Raw genomic sequence first — 24,598 nt, 5'->3', positions numbered from 1 at the left:
AATATGCACCAACGTACTTCTAGACTCATGGAGACGATTCTAACAACAAAAGCCTAGTCTTTTGTATAAACATAAGACTTAAAAGCACTTCTGAAAGTCTGTATTAGTCTGTAATAGTCAGTAATAGTCGCCTGTAACGAGTAGTTGCTTTCCTCGTAAGCAGGCGCCTGTAAATTGATCAGATATAACGATTTACAGGAAATTTTACAGACGATGAAAACACGAGCAGGCGTAATCAGCCGCCTTGAGGGATTCCTTCCCTCATCATTATTCGTGAAAACGAAGACACGATCATTCTCTCTCTCTCTCTCTCTCTCTCTCTCTCTCTCTCTCTCTCTCTCTCTCTCCTGTATTTGTCTTTTCTACGAAAATTACCTCCTCTCTCTCTTGTACTTATCTATTCCACGAAAATTACTCTCTCTCTCTCTCTCTCTCTCTCTCTCTCTCTCTCTCTCTCTCTCTCTCTCTTATACTTATCTAGTCCACGAAAATTACTCTCTCTCTCTCTCTCTCTCTCTCTCTCTCTCTCTCTCTCTCTCTGTGGCCGAGTCTAGCCTAGCCACACAATTCCTTGACCTTGAGCAAGAGATGGGATTTAAACTCTCTCTCTCTCTCTCTCTCTCTCTCTCTCTCTCTCTCTCTCTCTCTCTCTCTCTCTCTCTCTCTCCACAAACCACTTTCCCAGCTGTGCACTGGCCATTCCTGAGGTCATGAGACGAGGTGCAGCCGCTCTCTGTCTCTCTCGAGAGAGAAAAAGAGTCCCACAGGGCGATTGTCTGAGACCCCGCAACTTTGTGGTCAATTCTGAATTGATATCAGCTGTGTTGATGATTGATTCATTGATTAAAGTTGACTAAAATTGACTGACGGATTGATGGGTGTATATATTGGCGATATAGACCTAGGCCTATATATATATATATATATATATATATATATATATATATATATATATATATATATATATATATATATATATATATATATATATATATATATATATATATATATATATATATATATATATATATATATATATATATGTATATATATATATATATATATACCTACATATGTAGAGAGAGAGAGAGAGAGAGAGAGAGAGAGAGAGAGAGAGAGAGAGAGAGAGAGAAGCGTTTTCTCTTTTCACAATCATTCAATCCTTAAAACACAGAATTATGACAAAAAAACAAATAAAAAAAGCAGGTAACAGATATAGCAAACAACCCTTACAAGGTTTCAAGATCACGTGATCAACATGAACAAAAAACAAGTAAAAACTGCGCCGAAGTTTCTTCGGGGGAACTAAGTTTTCTGTACAGCCGCTACAGCGTATAATCATGGCCACCGAAAATAGATCTATCTTTCGGTGGTCTCGGTATAATGCTGCATGAGCCGCGGCCCAGGTGGTGGCCTGGCCTATATCGTTGCCAGAGGCGCAATTATGGTTAACTTAAACCTTAAATCAAATAAAAACTACCGAGGCTAGAGGGCTGCAATTTGGTATTTTTGATGATTGGAGGGTGGATGATCAACATACCAATTTGCAGCCCTCTAGCCTCAGTAGTTTTTAAGATCTGAGGGCGGACCGAAAAAGTGCGGTCAGAAAAAAGTGCATACAGAAAAAGTGCGGAAAGAAAAAAGTGCGGACAGAAAAAAGTCTGGACGGAAAAAATTGTGGACAGAAAAAGTGCTGACATAAAAAAATTGCAGACAAAAAGTGCAGACAGAAAAAATGTGCAGACAGAAAAAGTGTGGACAGAAAAGTGTGGACAGAAAAGTGTGGACAGAAAAGTGTGGTCAGAAAAAAGTGTGGACAGAAAAAAGTGTGGACAGAAAAAAATACAGACAGAAAAAGTCCACACAGAAAAAAATGTGGACGGACAGACAAAACCAGCACAATAGTTTTCCCTTACAGAAAACTAAAATGGGCTGATCAGTGATCAATAAAGATCTCAGAAGAATTGAAGCAGATTTGTACTGGGCCGGTACAGGTATTCGGGAGATCTTGTTAAGGATTAAGTTACAGTGAGTTACGACGCGACTGACAGAGGAACCGGAAGTATTATGAACCCCCCAAATTGGGCAAGCTTCGTTTAAAAAAAAAAAAGTTCAGTTAATAAAAAGTTTCACCATTTAAAAATAACTCATTAAACAGGCAATTTTCATTAAAAAATAGGTTTAATTTTTTAAAGAAAAGCTTCACTTTTTGGAAACAAACTTAAATTTAAATAAAAAACAAGCTTCACCTTTCTAAAAAACATGCTTCAGTTGAAAAAACAAGTTTTTTAAAGTAAGCTTAATTTACAATAGTTAAGCTTCATTTAAAAAAGCTTAAGTTAAAAAGAAAACAAGCTTCACTTTTTGAAAACAAGCTTAAATTTTAAAAAAACAAGCTTTACCTTTCGAAAAAACAAGCTGCCTTTCAAAAACACAATCTTTTTGAAAACAAGTTTATTTTACAATAATTAAGCTTCATTTAAAAAAGCCTAAGTTAAAAAACAAGCTTCACTTTTTTAAAAGCAGCTTAGGTTTTCTTAAACAAGGATCATTTTTTAAAGAAAGCTTAAATTTTCTTAAAAAGCTTAATTTTTAAAAACAAGCTTCATTGAAAAGCTTCATTTAAAAAGCTTAATTTTTAAAAACAAGCTTCATTTTTACAAAACAAGCTTCATTTTTACAAAACAAGCCTCATTTTTAAACAAGCTTTATTTTTTTTTATAAAACAAGCTTCATTTTGCCAAACAAGTTTCTTTTTTAAGCTTAATTTTCTTTTTACAAAACAAGCTTCATTTTTTACAAAACAAACTTCATTTTTACAAAACAAGATTCATTAAAAATAGCTTCATTTTCAAAACAAGCTCTTATTTTAAAGAAGCTTCATTTTTACAAAACAAGCTTCATTTTCTACAAAACAGTCTTCATCTTTTTACAATACAGGCTTCAATTTTTTACAAAACAAGCTTCATTATGTCAAACAAGCTTCATTTTATAAAAAAGCTTCCTTTTTGCAAAAGCTTCTCTTTTTAAAAAACAAGTTTCATTTTTAAAAAAACAAGCTTCATTTTTAAAAAACAAGCTTTCTTTTTTAAAAACAAGCCTCGGTTTTTTTTAAAAACAAGCCTTCATTTTTACAAAACAACCTTCATTTTTACAAACAAGCTTCACTTTTTACAAAACAAGCTTCGATTATTATAAAACAAGCTTCATTTCTTAAAAGCAAGCTTCATTTTCAAAACATACTTCATTATTTATAAGACAAGCTTCATTTGCGCTATATCATCGAGACAGAAAAGTGAGCAGAGGTGAGAGAGAGAGGAGAGGAGAGAGAGAGAGAGAGAGAGAACACTTTCATTCACAAAGAGAGTAATTCACTGGTCGTAACCTGAAGCAGGAAAACAAACAGAATATATGTATAGATATAGATATAGAGAGAGAGAGAGAGAGAGAGAGAGAGAGAGAGAGAGAGAGAGAGCAAAGGTCTTCGAATTGCGCAGAGGACCTGACAAGTCTTGCAAGCGCAGTTTATTTAATCAGAAATATGAAAACAAACAAGATATGATTTAAAAACCCCAATGATTTTGACAAGGAAGAGATATTATGAGAGAGAGAGAGAGAGAGAGAGAGAGAGAGAGAGAGAGAGAGAGAGAGAGAGAGAGAGAGAGAGAGAGGAACTCAATTCATATGGCTGGGAATGTCATCAGAATGCTTTCTTAAGCGAGTTCCTGGTGTTATTTTCTGATCTAGATTTTATCCAGTTCTTTCTTATTTATGCAATTAACTTTCTTATTTATTCAATCATCTATCTATCAATCTATCTATTTGTTTATCTATCTATCTATCTATATCTTTTTATTTATCTATCTGTCTACTTATCTATCTATTTGTTTATTTATTTATTTATTTATTTATTTATTTATCTATTTATTTATTTATTCGACCAAAACATTCACTTACTGAAACTCAAGTGAAGATTTGCACGATCGAATCAATACGGGTGACCCTCATGACGCCACAACAAACCTCTGACCCTGTCTCTCCTGACCTTGAAATTCGACCTAAACCATTCTCGACCCTGACATTTGACCCTCACCTTTCTTGACCTTGACCTACGATGACAAACCAGTCTCCAAGCAACCTATGCGCGACTCAAAATAATAAAGAAATTAGACCTTCTTCTTGCGGTAAATCAGTGGTTATATGGAAACTCGAGATTAAAATCGGTTTTCGTTACGTGAGAATCAAAATAGAAAAAAAAAAAAAATTGCTACGTGTTGTAACTTAAGAACGGTTGTGGTTATATAGTTATGATGTTGTCTCTGCGGGTTGTGGAGTTACAGGTATGTACGTAGGTTTGAATGGGGTGTTGTGGGTTGTACTTTTGTATGTATGTACGCAGCTTATGAATTAACTGCATGTGGAAAATTTTGAAGAAAAAATTAAAATGAAAAAATTTCGACCAAACAGTAAAAAATTAAGTTCTTTATTTAATTTCTTTATTTGGATTTCGAGAAATATATATGTATATATATACTGTATATGTATATATGTATATATATGTATACTGTATATATATATATTTATATATATACATATACAATATATATATTTCTCGAAGTCCAAACAAAGAAATTAAATAAATAACTTCAATTTTTACTGCTTGGTCGAAATTTTAATTTTAATTTTTTTCTAATTTTTCTGCATACAGTTAATTCATGAGTTGCGTACGAAAGCCATTATTTAAATCAACAATATATAAATATTTGGCAAATGTTCTTTATATTATTCTTTATATAGTCTGCCGTTTCGTACGAAGCAAAACAAAAGGTTAATTATAAAGAGAGAGTAAAAAAAAAAAAAACAATGTGGCGGACGTCTTATACCTAATGAATATCTCACAAAAAAACAAGGGAGTGTCTCGATGCGCCGCCAGACAAATAAGTATATAAAAAAACAATGAGCAGAGGGAAGGTCTTCAAACGAAAATTGGGAGTGGGGGTGGTTGGGAAGGGGGGCGTATCTAGCCCAGGAGGGGCGCGAGACGATTTACCTATTTTTACGCAAAGTAAACAAAAACGCATCGGGGTGAAAGGCGTCACAAAAACATTGTGTTATAGTGCTGTCTCTCTCTCTCTCTCTCTCTCTCTCTCTCTCTATCTGTCTCTCTCTTTCTATATTTCTCAGTCTGTCTGTGTCGATCTGTCTTTCTCTCTCTCTCTCTCTTTCTCTCTCTCTCTCTCTCTATTTCTCGTCTCTCTCTCTCTCTCTCTCTCTCTCTCGATGTCTCTTTTTCTTTATCTCTGTCTCTGTCTCTCTCTCTGTCTCTCTCTGTCTCTCTCTCTGTCTATGTCCCTCACTCTGTCTCTGTCTCTGTCTCTCTCTCTCTCTCTCTCTCTCTGTTTCTCTCTCTCTCTCTCTCTCCTCTCTCTCTGTCTATGTCCCTCACTCTGTCTCTGTCTCTCTGTCTCTCTCTCTCTCTCGCTCTCTCTCTCTCTCCGTGTCTATTTCTCTCTCTCTCTCTCCCCCACAAGGAGGGGGACATCCCCCCGCCTTCAGTACCAACGGCGTCTTAGTGACACCACTCCTTGTGTCCTGTACGTCAGGAACTATTTCTGACGGGGGCGTTGGCTTGACACCTATCTTTCTCCAACACTCCAACACTCCCTCCACCTCTCCAACACTCCCCCTCCTCTCCCTCGCCAACATTAATATACCCAAAATCTCGAATTATTTATCAGAAAATAGATAAATAGAAATGAAATAAATAATAATAGATATATATTGTTTTTGGAAACGAGAATTCTGACAACCTGACAACAGGGAGATAACCTGACAACAGAGACACAACCTGACAACAGAGAAACCAGAGGAAAAGCCTGACAACAGAGACAGAACCTGACAACAGAGGCATCAGAGACACATCCTGACAACAGACACACGATCTACCAACCTGCCAATTTAACTATAGGCACAATCTGCCAACCTGACAACCTAACAACAGAGAGACAATCTACCAACCTAACAACACAGAATCTGTCAACCTGACAACAAAAGCACAATCTGACAACAGAGACAATCTGCCAGCCTGACCATCTGACAACAGAACACAGTCTGCTAACCTGACAACAGACACAGTCTGCCAGCCTGACAACCTGACAAAAGAGACAGCTTGACAACCTGACAACAGACAACCTTTCAACCTGAGGGACATTAGGATCGACATAGGACTAAGGAAGAAGAAGAAGAAGAGAGAGAGAGAGAGAGAGAGAGAGAGAGAGAGAGAGAGAGAGAGAGAGAGAGAGAGCCTCCTCCAGTGTGGTTTGGCGAGTAATCTAAGCCTCTTCGATTCTTCCCAATTCCTTTTTATTCTTTAATTTTATATTTTCCTTATCCGTTCTTCATAATTATTCTTCAGTAAGCCTAACGTGCCCATAACCCTATTTATCAATAGTTATTTTATTAATAAATTAATAATATTTCTTAAAATATGGATATATCAAATCACACAAAAATCACATTTTAGTCCACCAAGCTGCGTCTATCATCGGAAAAATGACAAAAAACAACAAAAATAACAAAAAAAAAGATTAAAGGAACACCTGCTGACATCTATCGGTTGGTAAAGAAACCAAAAAAAAAAGCTTATCATCAAGGGTGGTGAAATTGCACCCTGGTGAAAGGGAATAAAAAAGGAGATATATAAGTTATCTTCTGGTGGTTAACCAAACATGTTTCTGGTAAAACTGCACCCTGGCGATAGTAACATTAGAAGGACATCTGGGTTTCCATAGGCTACCATACATAGGCCTATGTTTGTCGGTTGTTTATGTACAAAAACAGGTCAAAAATGCGTATAATGCTGTATGAGCCGCGGCCCATGAAGCTTTAAACATGGTCCCGGTGGCGGCGTGGCCTATATCGTTGCCAGACGCACGATTATGGCTAACTTTAACCTTCAATAAAATAAAAACTACTGAAGCTAGATGGCTGCAACTTGGTATGTTTGATGATTGGAGGGTGGATGATCAACATACCAGTTTGCAACCCTCTGGCCTCAGTAGTTTTTAAGGTCTGAGGGCGGTTAGAAAAAGTGCGGACAGAATAAAGTGCGGACAGAATAAAGTGCGGACATAAAAAGTGCAGACAGAATAAAGTGCAGACATAAAACGTGCGGACAGAATAAAGTGCGGACAGAAAAAAGTGCAGACAGACTAAAGTGCAGACAGAATAAAGTGCGGACAGAAAATTGCGGACGGAAGACAAAGCCGGCACAATAGCTTTCTTTTCAGAAAAAAAAAAAACTTATATTTAGTTAAAAAAATACTTGGGCATTCGTACAGATACTGAATTACGTATCATACTTGCGTAAGAACTATCAGAGAGAGAGAGAGAGAGAGAGAGAGAGAGAGAGAGAGAGAGAGAGACAGAGAGTACAATAAAAAGCTCAAAAGATAAAAAAGGGAGAAGAGATTTTAGATTAGAACTATGAGGAGGAGGAGGAGGAGGAGGAGGAGGAGGAGGAGGAGAGAGAGAGAGAGAGAGAGAGAGAGAGAGAGAGAGAGAGAGAGAATACATTAAAACGACCAAAAGAAAATAAACTGACGAGGAGACAAAACCTGGATTAGAACTAAGAGAGAGAGAGAGAGAGAGAGAGAGAGAGAGAGAGAGAGAGAGAGAGAGAGAGAGAGAGAGAGAGAACGCGCACAGACACACTATAAATTCAACGCACACAAAAAACGCTTATCCTCCTGACATTCAGACGCTTAGTATAAAGATGCGCGAACTCTTTTTTTTTCTTTTTTAAACTTCCGGTTCGAAAAAAAACAACTGCCGTGATATGCTCTCTGTCACATGCCTTGAGTCTCTCTCTCTCTCTCTCTCTCTCTCTCTCTCTCTCTCTCTCTCTCTCTCTCTCTCTCTCATTTTCTCTATTCTTTCTTACGGTGATAAATAGTACTATGTTCGCGTCGCCTTGAAAACCGAAGTTATTCTCATGAAATTCATTAAATTTTCTGAATAAAATGAATTCTAGGAGAGTTTCCAATATTTTATTCTGAAACTTCATTGCTTTTTCTATCATTACCCGAAACATTTAAGTCATATCATGCTCCATTCTATAATAAAAAAAATGAAATTTTTGAATGGCTGTTTCTTCACGAAGCAAATGACCTAGGAAACTTTGGTCTTCATAGATCTTAAACAACCCAATTATTAGCACACAATCCTTCACTCCTTCAACCAGTGTTCAAATTTAAGAGACCTTCATTGTTTTTTGTATAATTAACGTTAAATATTCATAGAAGAATTCATTGTAATGTTTAATTACACAGAGTTATCCATAATATCGAAAATATTCTGAAAATTCATAAACAAACAATGCAATATTGTGCAACTGGTTTAGCCTCAACTCTGCTTCCATAATAACAACCTACCCATTGTTTTTATATATACTTTTCATTTACACATTTAACGCTTACTATTCATAACAAAATTCATTACAACGTTTACCTTTCATTTCATATTATTCAAAAGATTTAAAATCTTACGAAAATTCACCAAAAACAAAAGAATTTGTGTAATTTGGTTAGCCTAGGCTTCTCTGCTTCCGTATAACATCCTGTCAATCTTTTTTTTATATTTGCTCCTCCTTTACATAATTAACGATTAGTATTCATAGCAAAATTCAGTATAACGTTTAACTTCACTCAAAATTATTCATAATATTGAAAATATCCCGAAAATTCATCAAAAACAAAGCAAGACTTCATAACTGGTTTAGCCTAGGCTTCTCTGCTCTCGTAAAACATCCTACTCTAGTTTTTTTTTATTTTGTTTTCCTTTTTAGCCAATTTCTTTCGTTTTAACCTTTCAAACAAACCTCTTGGCATAATGTCAAAAGCAAGTGATGTCTGCCTAATTGTTCTGTGGCCTTTTTTGGGCTAAACTTGTCAACTAATTAGGCCTAATTATTTGGTCTTGAAGCCATTCGAGTCTTCTGCTAAAAGTGCGTACAGTTTGCATTATTTATAAAAGAATAAGTCCATATATATATATATATATATATATATATATATATATATATATATATACATACATACATACGCTTCTTAGAATAGGCCTAGCCTATTTAATTAAATTAAACCTGCTCAAATCATCGTATTTTTATCTTAGCCAACAACTTATACTCTCATACAATATAAAGCAGTGTGCAAATAATAATGAAGTATCATCTGAAAACGTGTAATAAATCAGTAACATTTTTAATAATGGTTTTATAGGCCTAGATTCATGCCAAAATACAATATACCGTTACTAAAATTGTGAAAGTGCACTGAACTTACCTTTCTCTCTCTCTCTCTCTCTCTCTCTCTACGCCTTGCGTCAGACCTCTCCTTCTTGGGTTTTAATTTGGGGTTTTTATACTTCTTCCTGAAGTGTCTTCCTTCAAAACCTGTCGAAAAAAACATCCATATGAGTTTTCTTAATGTTTTTAATCAGTTCTTCACTTTTCGCGCAAATGAGACATAAATAAGTTTTTTTTTTTACATTACTCGTAAGCCTTAACCAAACCAATTAGGCCTACCTCCTAGCAACATCGTATTTCCCTTCACTTTTAAAATATCTATATAAACTTCAGCACTACAGTGTTCCCATAAAATCCTGTAAGGACACCAGAACACACTCATGCACACACGAAGTCCGTAACGCTAATAAACCCCATAAAAGGTACTTTAGTGAAGTTTCGTACCAGGAAGCTATCCTCTGAAGCATCAATTAGCTAGTTAGACCCATTAGCTGAAAGTGGCTCTTCAAGTTAAACGGTTATTATATTGTCTTGTATTGATATAATAGTTCTCGTGATAACTGAGTATTGTATTTAATAACTAATTACTGTATTTAACTGTGTCTGTATTGAGACTGGATATTTAACTGCTCAGCCTAGCGCTTGTTAGCTACAGATGCGTTGGAGCAGTTGACTTATTATCCAGACAGTTCTAGTCTCTCTCTCTCTCTCTCTCTCTCTCTCTCTCTCTCTCTCTCTCTCTCTCTCTCTCTCTTCGTGGTGACTGTGATTATTTTAGATAACTATTTCATATTGTTTTAAAGAACATATCTGTCGATTGCTAGACCTATACCAGTGCAAGTCAGTTTTCTCTCTCTCTCTCTCTCTCTCTCTCTCTCTCTCTCTCTCTCTCTCTCTCTCTCTCTCTCTCTCTCTCTCTCTCTCCGTGAATGAGCATACCTTCTTTCGCTAAAGACTTTTTTTATATGTGTAGCAAGAACTTACCTCGATATTTTTTCCGTGAATCTGCAAATATTATTAAGTAAATGGTTCTGCTGATGAATTCATCCAAACATTTCAACATCTCATCACAACGTAGCATAACGTCATATATGTTATTCATGATGTTTTCACACTCACAAAGAGAGAGAGAGAGAGAGAGAGAGAGAGAGAGAGAGAGAGAGAGAGAGAGAGAGAGAGAGAGAGTTTGCGCCATTTCACAATAATGACTGGTTTTATTCTGCATTGTAAGCTGAATCTCACAGTGACTCAGAACAGTATTAAAAAATCATTCTCTTTATCTAGCATCGTGATCAAATAGCTTATATATATATTCCCATCATTGCTGTGACACGAATGCTGTTCAGATACTGTTGCTGTTTCATCGTTGCTGTACGCTGTATGTTTTAAGAGTAACTCTATTTTCAACTTTACCAGGTCGAAACTGTCAAGAGATCTACCGAATTCCCAAAAGATTTTTTGCATTTCTTGACATAACAATAATTCTATTTTCCTTTCAGTTGCATTATACAGATAGATAGATAGTTAGATAGATAGATTATAAAATTTAGGCCAATGGCCAAGCGCTGGAACCTATGAGGTCATTCAGCGCTGAAACGGAAATTGACCGTAGAAAGGTTTGAAAGGTGAAAGCCTCGCAGTTGCACTGTGTATCAGCTGTTGCAAGGGGGTTGAGGAAATTAAGAAGGAAATAAAGAGAACATAGATGGAGGTACAGTAAAAGAAGGGACGCTGCAAAGAACCTTAAGTAATGCCTACAGTGCACTGCATGAGGTTCACTGACGGCACTACCAAGCTATGTGGCCATTATACAGATGCCATGTACCTTATTTTCAGAATATTGCCCCAAATTGCAAGACACACTTTGAATGCCGATGGCCTAATTATTCCTTATGTTTTTCATAATATTTTTATCTGCAAAACATTTGGCAAGAAAAGTGTTGCCATTGCATAGTGCAAAATATTGCCTTTAGTAAGTTTTAACATACTTGCTTGCTGTCATATGTTGTAAAAAATAAGTTTTGTAAACACAACAAGCATAAAATCTCAACGAGGAATAAAAAACAATAATTAGAAGCTTTGATAAACATTTGAATGTTGTCATATGATTTGGAAAAACAGAAACAAGTGAAAAATGCGTCGAAGTTTCTTCGGCGCAATCGAGTTTTCTGTACAGCCGCTACATCGTATAATTTAGTATGTTTGATGATTGGAGGGTGGATTTTCAATATACCGATTTGCAGCCCTCTAGCCTCAGTAATTCTTAAGATCTGAGGACGATCAGAAAAAGTGCGGACTGATAGACAAAGCCGTCACAATAGTTTTCTATTACAGAAAACTAAGACTTGTTAACAAGGTTAATATGCAATGTGTATGTTTAAATATAAAAAATGTATATACTGGTCGTATATGACTTGAAAAGCTACAGTTACGTGTATTTCAGCGATATTTTAATAATTTATTTATATTTTTATTAATTTGGCTATTTTTATTTTCTAATAAATCATCTCTTTTTGTATTTACAATAACTTCTTTCAGATGAACGCCATATTCTTTGGAAGCTTGAATTTCAAGTCAGTGGCCCCTTTGGTGGGCTTGTTCCATATGAATAGTAGTTAATCTTCTGAGTAATAATAATAATAATAATAATAATAATAATAATAATAATAATAATAATAATAATAATAATAATTTTGGTACATTGTGCTTTTAAGATGTCCTTCAGATATTTCTATTAATATTTTATCACTTCTTGATCTCTGCTTTAACTTACAGCCTATGTGACATGTTTGCAAACCACGTGACTTTGGTCTTCCAGAGCGCCTGTCTCAAAACACAACTGTATGCCAGCTGCAAAAACCTGCATTTCAATACTGAATGTGTTGTAGCTCAGTGGTATATGCACTGAATAGTGGATGACCTAATATGCCTCCTTGTGGTATCCCTGTGGTAAGTCTTCTTTCAGTTTTGGTTTTCTGTGTCAACCGTGAGTCTCGCGTGTCTTCCCTGTGAATAATCATTGAACCGCGCTCAGTAACTGTGTCTTAGTGATATACATTTCATGCTCTCTGAAAAAAGTATTTGCGAGTTATGTTAACGAAGTAACTGTGGTCTGATAAGCTCAGGATTCTTCATTAGCTTTCATTAACTTTATTCCTGAAGCTCAAGGTCACCTTTCATCGTTTATATAAGGCAGTAGTTGATGAGTAATGTATCTTGCATTCCAGGTTGTTATATGGTAAGATATTCAATCTTAAGGTGACATAATTTTTCAATTTCATATTATCAGTTTAGTTGTTTTCGTGTGATGTGTTTATAATCATCTTTCATCGGTGTTGGAAATTTCAAAGTCACAAGGCTCGTGTTTTATTCTCTTATTGTATACTTTTATGCAGTATTTAAAAATTGCTGGAATACTATAGCTTGAATTTTGTAAGATTCGTTAATATATTCTGTTAGATTACAGCGATTCTCATTAAAACAAGTATAATATTTGGGAAGAGTTTTTTCTGCTACATTCCACTTCAAATATCAAGCATTAGCTTCTACCATATAAAAGAGTATTGTAAATCTTATGTTATCACTGTAAAGTGTTACTTGACAGCTATGAATTAGATGAAGATGGTTATAAAATATACAACAGCTACAGATTTTCTCACTATCAGCTGAAGGCGGAAGAAAAAGAGGAACATAAAAAATATGCTTATTTTGCTATGTTAAAATCTTTTGCATTCTTGATATACAATGTAAGGTTTTTGTATTAATGTTTTTTTGCTGACTCAAACAGTAATAGAAATATCTGTGGATATTACCACATACCTGAGCCACATCAGTGGCTTCATTGGTAAACTTAAATGTTACCAATGCTTTGGTCCTTGTCTTCCTTTTAAGGATGTTGAACAAGATTGCGTATAATCTAAAACCTACGTCTTATTTCAAGATAACCAGGACACAACACACGGAAGTATTCTGAATCTCCCTTTTCTTGATTTCACAATAGCTATTTTGTTTTCAAATTTATATATTTCATATTCTACTCCTGCTGTTTTCTTTTACCAAACAAGAAAACAAGATTTCCCTTTAAATATTCAACGTGCATTAGCAAAATATATCTTTTTTTAACCATTTCTGTATCCAACGGTTCAGCCATACATAATGTTCCTTCTAACTGCTTATCTTTCAGTTATTCAATTTAATTTAGATTAAATATAATTAATTTGAGGATTATTTTACTTGAATAAACTTATTTTCTGTTAAATTAATTTAAAGTAATTTCCTGGGTCAGGGTCTGTACATGTGGTCTCGAGGTTACATCAATTTCGTGAAGAAGAAGAGGATAAACATCACCATAACGCTAGACCGTACCCACTTAATCTTATCTTGATATAAATGCCCTCCATTTAAATTTATAAAATCGAGTTACAGGATCTGTATTATATTGAAATTTATATAGAAAGAGCTTCATATGTATTTAATTACAGCATTTTTATCAATTAAATAAGTATAAAGATAAATATTCTCCTCAAAATTGTATAAACATTCTCGCGTGACTAAACCGGATTGAAAAATAATCTAAATTTAAGATTAAAAAAGGGTTACAGTGCTGTTATTACATAAGATATTTATATAGATAGATTTATAAATATCTAATTATTATAATTTGAATAATAAAATCAATACAAACATAGAAATTATCCTCAAAATCACATAGAAATCAAAGCGACCGCCCAAGTAGGCGCGGAATAGCGCCCAGCCCTCGATCCTAGCGGCAGGAAAACACAACATTAGTGAAGATTCTTACGCGAGTGATTGATAGATTTCAGCACCATGGCGCCGGACGAAAGGTTCTATTCGAAATGTAGCGGCAGGCGAGGTAAATATGGACTGTGATGAGCGTTTAAGAGTGATAATATGGCTAATATAAGGGTAATTATACTCTAGCTTTGGGGCCTAATGTACCTGGCGTGTTTACGTTGTCTGTCAGTCTGTCTGTGAGAGGCTTAAGCCAGGCTAGCTTATTTGGATTTATTTTGGTGTATTTTTATGATTTTTTATATATTATAAATGCTTGGGCTCGAATTTAATGTATAATAAGCCCAAATGGTAGCATAGCCCATCCTAGCGTAGCCTATGAAAGATACTGTAGGCCATAGCCATATATACCAACCTTTTGTTAATATTTTGTTAATTTTTAATGATTAATTACCTTGGATTACTTTATTTGATATTTATAAAGTTGAGAACCTAAAAGAAGCTAATTGCACTGATCTGAAGGTTTGAGAAGAATACCCTTAGCTAACTATAGGGGTGCCATTCCAACCTAACCTAATCTAGGGTGCCAGGCTAGTTCCTACTTAACTGGAGGCAGTGGGTAGTATGCAGACAGATGGGTCTTGGCTTATTTTGGGGGTATGGGGGCCTAAGGGCATCCTAGGTAAGGCTAGGCAAAGGTAGGTTTGTTTGGGGATTAGTCACCCTGAAATGCCTATTGCAGTTAAGGGTTACCCCTGGCCCTCTGTCTACAATGGCTAAGGCGGTCGCCTCTGGAACCCTCCCCCTAAACTTCAGTAGGGTACCATAAATCATAAAATTGAAATACAGGAATGTAGACTATTCCAAACTAACCTTCCATACTGCCCTAACGGGCAAGGGGGCCATCCCTCTCCTATGCCTTAGAGTCGCCCAGAGTTAGTTTAATACTAACTCTATGTTTTAGGAGGTAGGCTATGGCCCAAATGCACACATTCCTGCCTTTTGGCCTAATACTTGTAAGCGTTCATTAACTCAGTTTTAAAACTGTTGTTTTGAAGGTGAGGCATTCTTCTGTGGAAAGGATTATTTCTAGATGGATAAAGTTTTGTAGTATGTCTTGATTTTGCTGATAAAAGCATCGAAAACTTAGTATCGACATCGGCACTTTTTAGCCACGAGGCAGCCATTGTTAAGATGGGTGTATTGGCTGGTATAAATTGGGAGAACACCGAAAACATCTTGAAATTTCACACGAAGTCATGAAATATTTATAGAATGAAAAGATACATAATTGTTATTTCATAGAAAAATTAGTTAAACTGAAAACTACTACTGTGCCCCTCTGGTTCGATAACTACCAGTTTATTACATAATAGTCACTTCTGTGTATGAAATAAACAGTAGTTGTGTTATGTATCTTATTTGCACATATACTACTACAGATTTGAATTGTGCAGTCTTCATATGCACATTTCATAACCAACTGATTTGTATACTGTATGTTGAAAAAGTGATGAAAAATTTCTCAATAACAGACTTAGTAAAATAGCTTTCTTCCAGTACCTATTGCCTTATCTTTGTCTGTCTCTTATATATGTCGGTCTCTTATATATATCGCCTATCTTTTCAGATGACGGACAAGAGTCGTCTGACAATTCTGACTCAGAGAGTAGTTCCGGAAGTAGCAGCAGCAGTAGCAGCCAAGGTGGAAGCAGAGCTGGAAGCCGCTCCCCACCACGTAAATAATGTTAAAAGTTATTAGGAGCAGTGACTCGGTTGAGAGAGAATTCTTAATGATAGGTAGAAGTTTGATGATCATATCTTTCATGATTGAATAAGGTTGTCTGTAGTCATGGATTTTATGTAATCATTTTTATTTTTTGACAGGTGGCCGTTCACCATCCCCAGCTGGCAGCAACAGGAGTAGGTCCCCCGCAAGTAACCGTGCTGGTATGGAGAGCCAGGCTAGTGGCTCATTTGCTAGTCCACGAAGCCCAGACAGTAGATCTTATAGTAGAGCCAGTGCTTCGCCAGGTAGTCCTAAAAGTGGCGGCAGCAGGTCTCGGAGTAGAGGCAGCCTTTCTCCTCCAGGAAGCCCCAAAAGCCCGCCAAGCAGCCCCAAAAGCCCGCCAAGCAGCCCCAAAAGCCCGCCAAGCAGCCCCAAAAGTCCACCCAGTAGTCCCCAGTACAGGGGAAGCGAATCTCCCAGAAGTCCAAGGAGTGTTTCGAAATCATCACCGCGCAGTAAATCTGGGTATGGGGATGATTCTCCGGACAGGTCCAGGGGAGGCACACAGTCGCCAAGTGCCAGCGTCGGCAGTAGATCACCTGTTGGTTCTAGAGGCAGGAGCAGAACACCCATGTCTAGAGAAGCGAGTGGATCTCCGAGAGGCTCGAGGGGACCGAGTACTTCGCCTGTAGCGTCACGCACAGGCAGTCATTCGCCACATTCGAGATCGAGAAGCCGGTCTGTCCACTCGAGGCAAGGCAGTAGGTCTCCTGGTAAGTCCAGAAGTGGGAGCCCTTCGCCTCCTCGGTCACGAATGGGAAGTAAGTCGCCTCGCTCAAGGGCCAGCAGTAGATCGAGGAACAGATCTCGAAGTGGTAGCCGCTCACCCAGCCGATCAAGAACTGGCAGTCATTCTCCTGCAAGATCGAGGGCCAGTTTCCGAAGTAGCAGAAGTCCCAGGAGTGCGAGTAGAACTCCTGCTAGGAGTCAGAGCAGAACTCGAGATCGGAGTCAGAGCAGAACTCGAGATCGGAGTCAGAGCAGAACTCGAGATCGGAGTCAGAGCAGAGCTCGAGACAGGAGTCAGAGTAGAACTCGAGATAGAAGTCAGAGCAGGACTCGAGACAGGAGCCACAGCAGAACTCCAGATGGACGGCCAAGAAGCCCAAAATCTCCAGCCAGCAGTAGAGGAAATCGTTCGCCCACTGGTAGTAGGAAGTCAGGCTCTCGGTCACGTTCCAGGTCGCCAATTGTTAATGGTGAGTTATCAGTGTAATTGCTGAAAGGGTTCTTGCTTTTAAAATTAAAGAGATGTGTTTTTATTTTTCATTATACATAAGAAGACTGATATTACATAAGTACTGTGTACAAAATTTTATAAAGATTCTGCGTCTGGGGTCTTAATGTGAAATCTTTGTATTTTTCAGGTGTATTGGTTTTACTATTCCCTTTTATTTATTTATATATCTCCTTTCCCTATCACTTCTCTCTCTCTCTCTCTCTCTCTCTCTCTCTCTCTCTCTCTCTCTCTCTCTCTCTCTCTCTCTCTCTCTCTCTCTCTCTCTCTGTGCATGCTGATTTCCCTTCGGAAAACCTCTTGGCTTGATAGACTGTTGACTGTCCATAAGGGTTTTCAGCCGAAGATTTGAAGAGAGAAAGAATTGTCCATCTCTGTTTATGTAGCTTTCAAGCTACTTGATATAGAAAGTAAAAAGGAAGAAAAAATGTGTAAAAATGGTTAAATGAAGGAATTACAGTACAGTACTCGTTAGAATTGGGTTTTTACATGCAACAAATTTGCACTTTACAGTTATTTTCTTTCATTTTGCAGGCGTGAGAGATGCAGGTTCAAGGAAAGGCTCGGACGATGACAGCGATGTTGATATTGGAAGGTAATTAGATGCGTTTTGTGAACTGTTAAAATAATACGAGTCCTAGTGTATTTTTCTTTAGTAAGCAGTGTTATATTTTTGCCTTAATTAGTGTCATTTGTTAATGATACCCCATCTTCTTTTCCTCCCCATAGGGGGTTAGTGCCATCAGTGCACCTCACACATTGCACTGTAGGCATCACTTGAGGTCCTATGCAGCGTCCCTTTAGCCCCTTAGCTGCAACCCCTTTCATTCTTTTTACTGTACCCCCTTTCATTTTTCCCTCTTCCATCCTACTTTCCACCTTTTAACAAGTGTTTCACAGAGCAGATGCAAAAGGTTTTCCTTTTGTTACACTTTTAAAACCTTTAAACTTTCAGTTTCCCTTTCAGTGCTGAATGACCTCATGGGTCCAAGCGCTTGGCCTTTTACCTAAATTTTATATTTCATTCCATCTTCTTTTCCTCAAAGGAAACGGAAGAGAGCAGTCATGAGCGACGAATCGGACGACGAAAATGCCAAGAAGGCCAGATCTGATGACGAGGAGGACATGGATGGTGAGGATGAGGATTTATTTACAGAATTTAAGCATTGAGTTTATTTGAGAAACAAAACCAGAGTTATTTGTTGGTATGTATATTTAAAAATAAATCTCTACAGAGGGTTTTCTGGGATCTGTTGAAAAGGGGGAATCGAACAGGAAGCTCTCTCGAACATACCTTAGTTTTACCAGACCACTGAGCTGATTAACAGCTCTCTGTGGCCCGAAGGATTAGATTTATTTTTAAGAACCAAAGTGATTTATTTCACCTGTATGTACCCATTAATAACTGTGGATTTGTTTCTCCATTTCAAGACTCGTGCGACTGAGTAATTTTTAATTGAATTTATTCCCTTTAAAGGAAAACAAATTAGGCTTTAACTGGTCACATGCCACCTAATGAAATATACATCAAAGTGTCCTCGAATTCATTTGATCTCCCATCGTCAGTCGGAGATCTGTTCGGTGATGCTGACGACATCAGTGACGACGAGGAGGACAAGAAGAAGGAGAGTGACGACGATCAGAGACGGTCTCGGTCTCGGTCCCCCCGGTCTCGATCCAGATCCAGGTCCAGGTCTCGTTCCCGTTCCCGCTCTCGGTCGGGGACTCCTCGTACGCCGAGGCCTGTTATTCAGGAGGTAGGAATGACATGACTTCTTCTTTGATGCTTTATATAGTTAATCATGTGGACGGGTGTGTTAGGGGCCCATTTGTTTAATCATGCACATATACAGTATATATTAAGTAAGTCATTCTCATAATTGACAGTTCTTTGTACTGTAGTAATTTTGAGTAAGGTATAGCGATGATAATTAATCTGATAACACTATCTTAACGTAAGGATCTTAACTTCAGGATCTTTTGCTAGTTTGAGGTAGGAATAACAGAGTCCTCATCTCTAATGCTTTATATTGTAATTGTAACCTGTGACAAGTGCATTAGAGGACCATTTGTTGAATGTCTGGCTGTTGTTTTATACATGTTAAAAGTGCAGTAGTGATTTAATCTTCACTTGTGTATCAAGTATATCATTCCCATAATTGATGGCTTTTTGTAATGTGTATTTTTGAGTAAGTTATGGCAATGATAATTTTTCTGATAACATTTAGCAAAAACAGATCTTTTGCTATTTTGTACCATATCATCCCTTTTTTGGCAGTGTTGAATAGCTCATTTTTTTTTTTTTTGAGTTTATCTGCATTGACAGTGATTTTGTCAGTGACCTGTTCCAGCTAAATATCAAGTGTATCTCTCATCATACATCCTGGATGGTGAGAGTGATTGACACTTTCTAAAACAAAAAGTCAATGATAGATTTACCATCAATGCAAATAACTCAAAACTTGAGAAAAAATGCATATTCGACACTTTGCCAGGAAAGGAACATACTGTATTATGTCCCCTGCATGATATCTAATTTAACATCCATTACATCCAGGATGAAGAGAAGGAAGATGAAGGTCCTCCCCCAGAGACCAGAATCGACGCAGAGATCCCCAAAATCAACACCGACTTGGGACGTGACATGCACTTCGTCAAGCTGCCCAACTTCTTGTCTGTTGAGACCAGACCCTTTGATCCGGAGTTGTATGAAGATGAAATTGATGATGAAGAGACGCTAGATGAAGAAGGTCGCGCAAGGTAATTTGTGTGAAGTATTGTTTGTCTGACATAACAGCAGTACCAACTTGCAGTAAATGTGCCCTGCTGTTGAATTTCACACTTCCAGAGGTCTTTTATTCCTCACACTGTTCGACTGTGGAAGTTTCCCTGAGGATGTAGTGCAATTAGAACCCAAAAATTTTGAGCGAAGGTGCAATGCATTACTAACCTAAAACAATTTACCTTGTGTTTTAATAATTTATTTCTATTTTTATCTACCTATTTATTTATAATTTTATTATTTATCTTGTTTTTTCTAACTGATATCTTCTTTCTGTATTTCCTATTATCTTCTGTAACATCTTTCAAATGAACACCATATTCTTTGGAAGCTTAAATTCCAAGTGAATAGCCCCTTAAGGCTTATTCTATATGAATAGGGGTTTATTTTCTGAATAATAATAATAATAATAATAATAATAATAATCAACAAATTAATGAATAAATAGATAAAAATGTACTCTGCCAAAGAAGTGAAATCGTTACAGAACTCAAAATTTTCCAGGTTGAAGCTGAAGGTTGAAAACACAATAAGATGGCGAATCGACTTCGACAAAGAAGGCAACGCCATTCGCGAGAGCAACGCAAAGCTCGTCCGTTGGTCCGACGGCTCTATGTCCTTGCATCTCGGCTCTGAAATTTTTGACGTCTACAGGCAGCCTTTGCAGGTATGTACTTCTGTTTTTGGTTCTGAATTGTAACAGGTTCTGTATTTTTGAGAGCTATGTTTTTGCTTGTTTATCGTAAAGGACTTTTATAAAATGTTTTCCCAGGTTTTGTTGCTATGCATTTCTTATTTGTAGGAAAAGGTAGTATGTTAAACTCGTGTTCTACTGTGGACATTTCAAAATAGTCCATACCAATGCTAAGTTTATTATATCTCCATTCATATTCTCTTTCTTCCATCTTCCATCTTACTTTCCACCTTTCTAACAATTGTTTCAACGTTATTTTCTGCACTGAATGACTTCATAGGTCCCAGTGCTTGGTGCTTGACCCAAATTTCATATTAAAATTCCAATATATGTACCAATGCTTAGAAAGCCCCACTATCTTGATCTGGTGCATATGAATGACTGGTTTCCTTGCTGTAAATTTTGTTTGCATTTTTGAAGCTGGTTACTGTACTTAGTCTGCACTTTTGAAGCCAGTTACTGTACTTAGTCACCCTTTGGCCCTTAGCCTGCAACCCCATTCATTCCTTTAACTGTACCTCTGTCCATATTCTCTTTCTTCTGCCTTACTTTCCACCTTCTCCTAGCGATTGTTTCATAATGCAAGTGTGAGGTTTTCCTCCAGTTACGCCTTAAATAAAACCATTTTAATCTTAGTTTCCCTTTCAGTGCTTATTGATCTCATGAGTCTCAGCACCTGGCCTCTGGCCTAAATTTTATATTCCATTTCCATTTCTTATAATATAGCCAGCACTTGAGTATTTTGTAGATATATTTAACATCAACTCCACATAGTTCTCAAACTAAACTAACCTGTGATTTTCACTTGAGAATCAATTCAAGAGATGTATTAACAAATTTATCAAGTCCAGAATGGTGGCATAGGAAGAAATCATCTTAATTTGGTAGCTGATAAGTAGAGAACCCCACAAAGTTGAGGTGTTACTATTTTTGTATCTTTGCTTATTCATGGATGACTACAACGATCTGTTCATTAGGCAAAGTACTACTCAATCAATTTAAGAAAGATATTAACAGATGTATCACATCCAAAATGGTGGCACAGGAAGAAATACATAATCTTATTATGGTCGCTGATAAGTAAAGAAATCCAGTAAGTTGAAGTCTGCTAATTTGTACCCTTGTTTATTCCAGGGTGACCACAATCATCTGTTCATTAGGCAAGGTACTGGTCTCCAAGGTCAAGCTGTCTTCCGCACGAAACTGACCTTCCGTCCACATTCGACCGACTCATTCACCCATCGCAAGATGACCCTCTCCTTGAGTCAAAGTCTTATCGCTAAGACCCGTGTCCTGAGTCAGTGGAAAGTCTTATCTTTTGTGATTTTTTGATCCTGAGTCATATAGTTTAAAATTATGTTTGAGTTTTGTTATTTTTTTTATCATGTAAAGTTATAGTTTTAAAATTGCTATGGTGGTTAATATTTTTTGTTAAAAGTGTGAGAAATGTTTGATTTTTGGCACTTAGCACATACAGTATTCTTGCATATTGAAACAAAATATTCTTATGTATGTCACAAGTTTTTTTGTCTAATGCAGGATGGTATGCAATTATTGTTGAGAATATTGAAGTACTAATATTGGCATCATCATGTATTTGCTTACATTCTGATAAAACAATCACATGCACATTTTGAAAGAGGTCTGTACTTCATGATATTGCCAAAGTTCACCTTAAAGTGTTGTCACCATTTGTATGCAACCATTTCCTCCTAGCAAATGACACTGTATTTTACACATTGCTGTAACTCTTGGTACATTTACACTATTATGTTACCCATAGCTATGTAAGTCAAAGTTTCAACCCTTTAAAATTTGTAAGCTTTCACATACTCATGAAAGAATAAGGATATTCAATTTGAGGATTCAACACTGGTAATGCTTTGTATTACCAGATGCTACAAAGGAATGAGAAGATGCTGTGTTTATAAACTGTACACACTTGTATTTTTAAACTGTACACACTTGTATTTTTTAATCACTGACAGAGAGACGAAGACCGTCTTCGAGCTTCCATGAGACGCGAAGTCAAACAGAAGCGCGTGAGAGAGAAGGCTTCGAGCCAGGGCTGTCGGCAAATTATTTGGAGCCTGATGCTTATGAAGATGAAGACGAAGGTGGAATATCTCTCTCGGCCATCAAGAATAAGTTCAAAAATAAGAAACAGAATGGTTAGTAATTGGTGGTTTATTGGGTCTTTTAAGATATGCTTAGGTTACATATTTAGGTATAGGTATAGCATGTAATATTTGGGTAAGACGAAGGGGGAATATCTCTCTTGGCTATCAAGAACAAGTTGAAAATAAGAAACACGATGGTCGGTAGTTGTTGGTTTCTTATTCCTTGTAGGTTGTGCTAAGATCATATACTTAGGCATAGGTACAGCATATAATATTTGGGTAAGACGAAGGCAGAATATATCTTTCAGCCATCGAGAATAAATTAAAAAATAAGAAACTGAATGGTTAGTAGTTGATGGTTTGTTTTGCCTTGTAGGGCGTGCTTAGATTAATTATTTAAGCATAGGTACAGCTTGTATTATTAGGGTAAGCACTGATGAATGACCACATTGTAGGCCTCAAGGTCCCAGCACATGCTTGGCCTTCGGTGTAAATTTAATATTACAATTCCAGTCCAATAATGTATCCGTAGTTATTTTGACGTCGTAATTCTCGCGATTTCTCCCTTGCAGACCGAGCGCCAATCTACTCCTCCGACGAGGAGTCGGACATCGAGACGGGCAAGGCCAAGAGGCTGGAGAGAGCCAAGCACACCATCAAAGACTCCGACGACGAGTCCCGGAGCGGCTCCGACAGCGACAAGGAGAGCAGGGCCGGCAGCAGCGAGAAGAGTCGCAGCAGGAGCGCCAGCAGGAGCAAAAGCCGGAGCACCAGCAGGAGCAAGAGCAGGAGTGCCAGCAGGAGCAAGAGCAGGTCCCCGAGGAGCAAGAGCAGGTCCAGGAGCAGGAGCAAGAGCAGGTCCCGCAGCAGGAGCGGCAGTCGCAGCAGGTCGGGAAGCGCGAGTCCGAGCAGGAGCAAGTCAGCTAGCCGGAGCAGGAGCAGGAGCAGGAGTAAGAGCGGGAGTGGCAGCGATAGCGGAGGAGGGGGGAAGTCGTCTGGTTCGGATAGCGATAGTGAGTAGTTTGAGTCTCGCCTGGTAAACTGATTTGTAGTCGTGGTTACATTATTGTTGTAAAATATATTTGGAAAAAACAATGACTACGAATGTAAATGGTTATAGTTTCAATTGTAAAAGGTCCTTTTGTTATTTTTCATGAATTTCCTTATACAAGGAAGGACATACTAGGTTTAAGAAGTATCATAAGAGTAGTATTTGTATGCATCTGATAAATGAATTGTGCACGAATGGTTTTTGCGAAGTGTTGTGTACCTTCGTCAAGAAGCAGACATATTTAAAGTAGAGAGAAAGTGTTGTGTGTGGCTGCAAAGTGTTGTAATTGTAATATTACATAAAATTGCAAGTTGTTTTAGCTGCATCAAAAAGCAGACATGCTTCAAAGAGAGAAAGTGTTTTGCATTACTGCAAAGTGTTGTAGATAAAATATTACTTAAAAATGTTTGGCATATCACTTTGTATTCTTAATAGATTGTCAGATTTGAATATATTTCTGAATTCTGTACACAGATGAGTGAGTGATATTTGAATGTTTTTTCCTATACTGTACAAAACATTCGCTGTAAAAACGTTGTGTAGCAGAATTGATGCCATGTTCTGCTTATTAGAAAAATTGTGATTTCAACTGATATATAGAAGTTAAGGAGGACGTTTCAAACAAGAATAGTTCTGTAAGTGACCTGTTTCTTTTTTTGAGATGCCCGGCACATATGCTGTACTTTAAAGAGTGAAAGTGTACTTCCACTTAATAGAAACTTGAAATAAAGTGTTGACTTTTAATACATATAGTTTTTTCTTGTTCTTAATTACTCTGTGTTTCCTTTTGTTACATTTTGACGTATGCTTATATATATAATTTATTTCAAGACACTTCTAAAGTCACAGTAATAGTGAAAGCCTTGCTT

At 37.2% G+C, this 24,598-nt stretch overlaps 1 protein-coding gene across 1 annotated transcript; it reads left to right on the top strand.

Moving 5' to 3' along the window:
- Positions 1 to 14,020: 14,020 nt before the first annotated feature.
- LOC136852081 (another transcription unit protein-like) lies at positions 14,021 to 24,473 on the top strand. Its single transcript, XM_067126531.1, is given in 12 exon segments — positions 14,021 to 14,177; positions 15,687 to 15,794; positions 15,944 to 17,044; positions 17,617 to 17,677; positions 18,129 to 18,214; positions 18,649 to 18,839; positions 19,640 to 19,842; positions 20,369 to 20,531; positions 21,693 to 21,866; positions 22,547 to 22,619; positions 22,622 to 22,729; positions 23,251 to 24,473. Coding segments are annotated over 12 exon segments (2,763 nt in total). The 5' UTR covers positions 14,021 to 14,131; the 3' UTR covers positions 23,700 to 24,473.
- The last annotated feature ends 125 nt before the right edge of the window (positions 24,474 to 24,598 follow it).

This window comes from Macrobrachium rosenbergii, chromosome 25, assembly GCF_040412425.1.
Source record: "Macrobrachium rosenbergii isolate ZJJX-2024 chromosome 25, ASM4041242v1, whole genome shotgun sequence".
Classification (NCBI taxonomy): domain Eukaryota; kingdom Metazoa; phylum Arthropoda; class Malacostraca; order Decapoda; family Palaemonidae; genus Macrobrachium; species Macrobrachium rosenbergii.
Note: the sequence above shows the minus strand (reverse complement) of the source record. Positions and strands in the feature narration are given on the sequence as shown.